Source organism: Orycteropus afer, unplaced genomic scaffold, assembly GCF_000298275.1.
Source record: "Orycteropus afer afer isolate SDZICR_OR568_19922 unplaced genomic scaffold, OryAfe1.0 scaffold00267, whole genome shotgun sequence".
In the NCBI taxonomy this organism is placed as follows: Eukaryota; Metazoa; Chordata; class Mammalia; order Tubulidentata; family Orycteropodidae; genus Orycteropus; species Orycteropus afer.
The window spans coordinates 4812834-4814311 of NW_006921854.1; the positions used below are offsets into that span (position 1 = coordinate 4812834).

At 47.3% G+C, this 1478-nt stretch overlaps 1 protein-coding gene across 1 annotated transcript in view; it reads left to right on the top strand.

The window, feature by feature from the left end:
• LOC103205072 (gamma-aminobutyric acid type B receptor subunit 2) overlaps positions 1-391 on the top strand; it is a 272285-nt gene extending 271894 nt beyond the window's left edge. The window contains exon 10 of the mRNA XM_007950339.2: positions 317-391. Within this exon, the coding sequence (XP_007948530.2) occupies positions 317-391 (75 nt within the window). The remainder of the gene's footprint in view (positions 1-316) is intronic.
• The last annotated feature ends 1087 nt before the right edge of the window (positions 392-1478 follow it).

The window sequence follows — 1478 nt, forward strand, 5'->3', positions numbered from 1 at the left end:
TGTGTGTGTGTGTGTGTGTGTGTGTATGAGGTGCTTCTTCAGTTGACCTGGGCAGGAACCTAGACACCTGCCTGTTCAGATCCCTCTTCCCACAGCCCCCTCCATCTGACTGGGGCAGCCCCTGACACCCCTCTCTCAGAAAGGTTTGGCAAACACCTCTCAAGTCCTTTCTCCTCATTGTTCAAGTTCAGGAACTCAGAGAGAGAGAGGTGTGGGATTCTTCCAGGCTCCCATGGGTAGGCGTGTAGCGGAGCTGTTTCAAACATGGGTACACTTTTTCAGGTCATCATTTAATGTTTTAATTGTTCTTTAACAGGATGCTTATAGTCTCCAGAATGGGAATGACTGGGCAGAGAGCTACCGAGTGCAGGAAGCGTTTGCCATCTCGTAGCCCTGGGTATCTGGCATCTTGCCTGGGTATCTGACAGGCCTTGGATGGGGGTCGTCTATAACAATTTTGCAGTGCTCCCTTTTATCTAAGCCAAATTGTCCATGATCTTTACCTGAGGAGCAATTAGGTGAGCCTGCCCCAAATGCTTTCCAGAGTTTGGAGATGAGCTGCCGTAAAGGGGGAAGTCCTCCACACATCCTGGCACCTGCTCATCCATGATTCATAATTCAGCAAATGTCACAAGTGGGAATATCTTAAAGATCCTCAAACTCAAACCCCTCGTGCTGTGCATAGGAGTCTCTGGGTGGCACACGGTTAAGCGTTCGGCTGCTAACCAAAAGGTTGGAGGGTCAAGTCCACCCAGAGACACCTCAGAAGAAAGAGATGAATCTGCTTCCAAACATCGGCCACTGAAACCACTGGTGCCCAGTTCTGCTCTCACACACGTGGGGTCGCCATGAGTCAGAAGTGACTCGACGGCTGCTGGTTGGGTTGTTTTTTGTTTGTTTGTTTTTTGTTGTTGTTGTGCATGAATATCTGAGGCCCTGAGAGGAAAGATGACTCCTTCAAAGGCACACCATTACATGTTTCAGCAGAGCCAGGATGGCAACGGGACTGGCCCTGCCCCCCACACACACACTCAGTACCATCCCCGGTCTCCGTGTGCAAGTCCCTCTTCAGGCAAAACAGAGATGGCAATGGACAAGCCATTCTACGCCTTTTTACCTTCCCCCTTAGCCCCTTTGTCACATGATAATTTGTGCTTGTCACTGGGTAGTAGACAGGTTTCATTAAATTTGTCTTCTGATCAAAGACAAAAAGGACACCTTCTGACAAAATAACGCATCTTTGTGGTTCAAGGAGACCACTGGAGGCCAAGTTCAGCCATAAACAAAGAGTGAGGAGAGGAACAGGGTGCGGTGGGAATGAATGGCAGCGCTTCCTCTTGTGGAGGCCTTTTAATTTTTTATTTTATTTTATTATTATTTTTTTTTTATTAGGATTTGGGTGAAGGTTTACAGAGTAAATTCACTTTTCATACAGCAGTTCACATATACTTTGTCTCATGTCATTGACCAAAATTTAC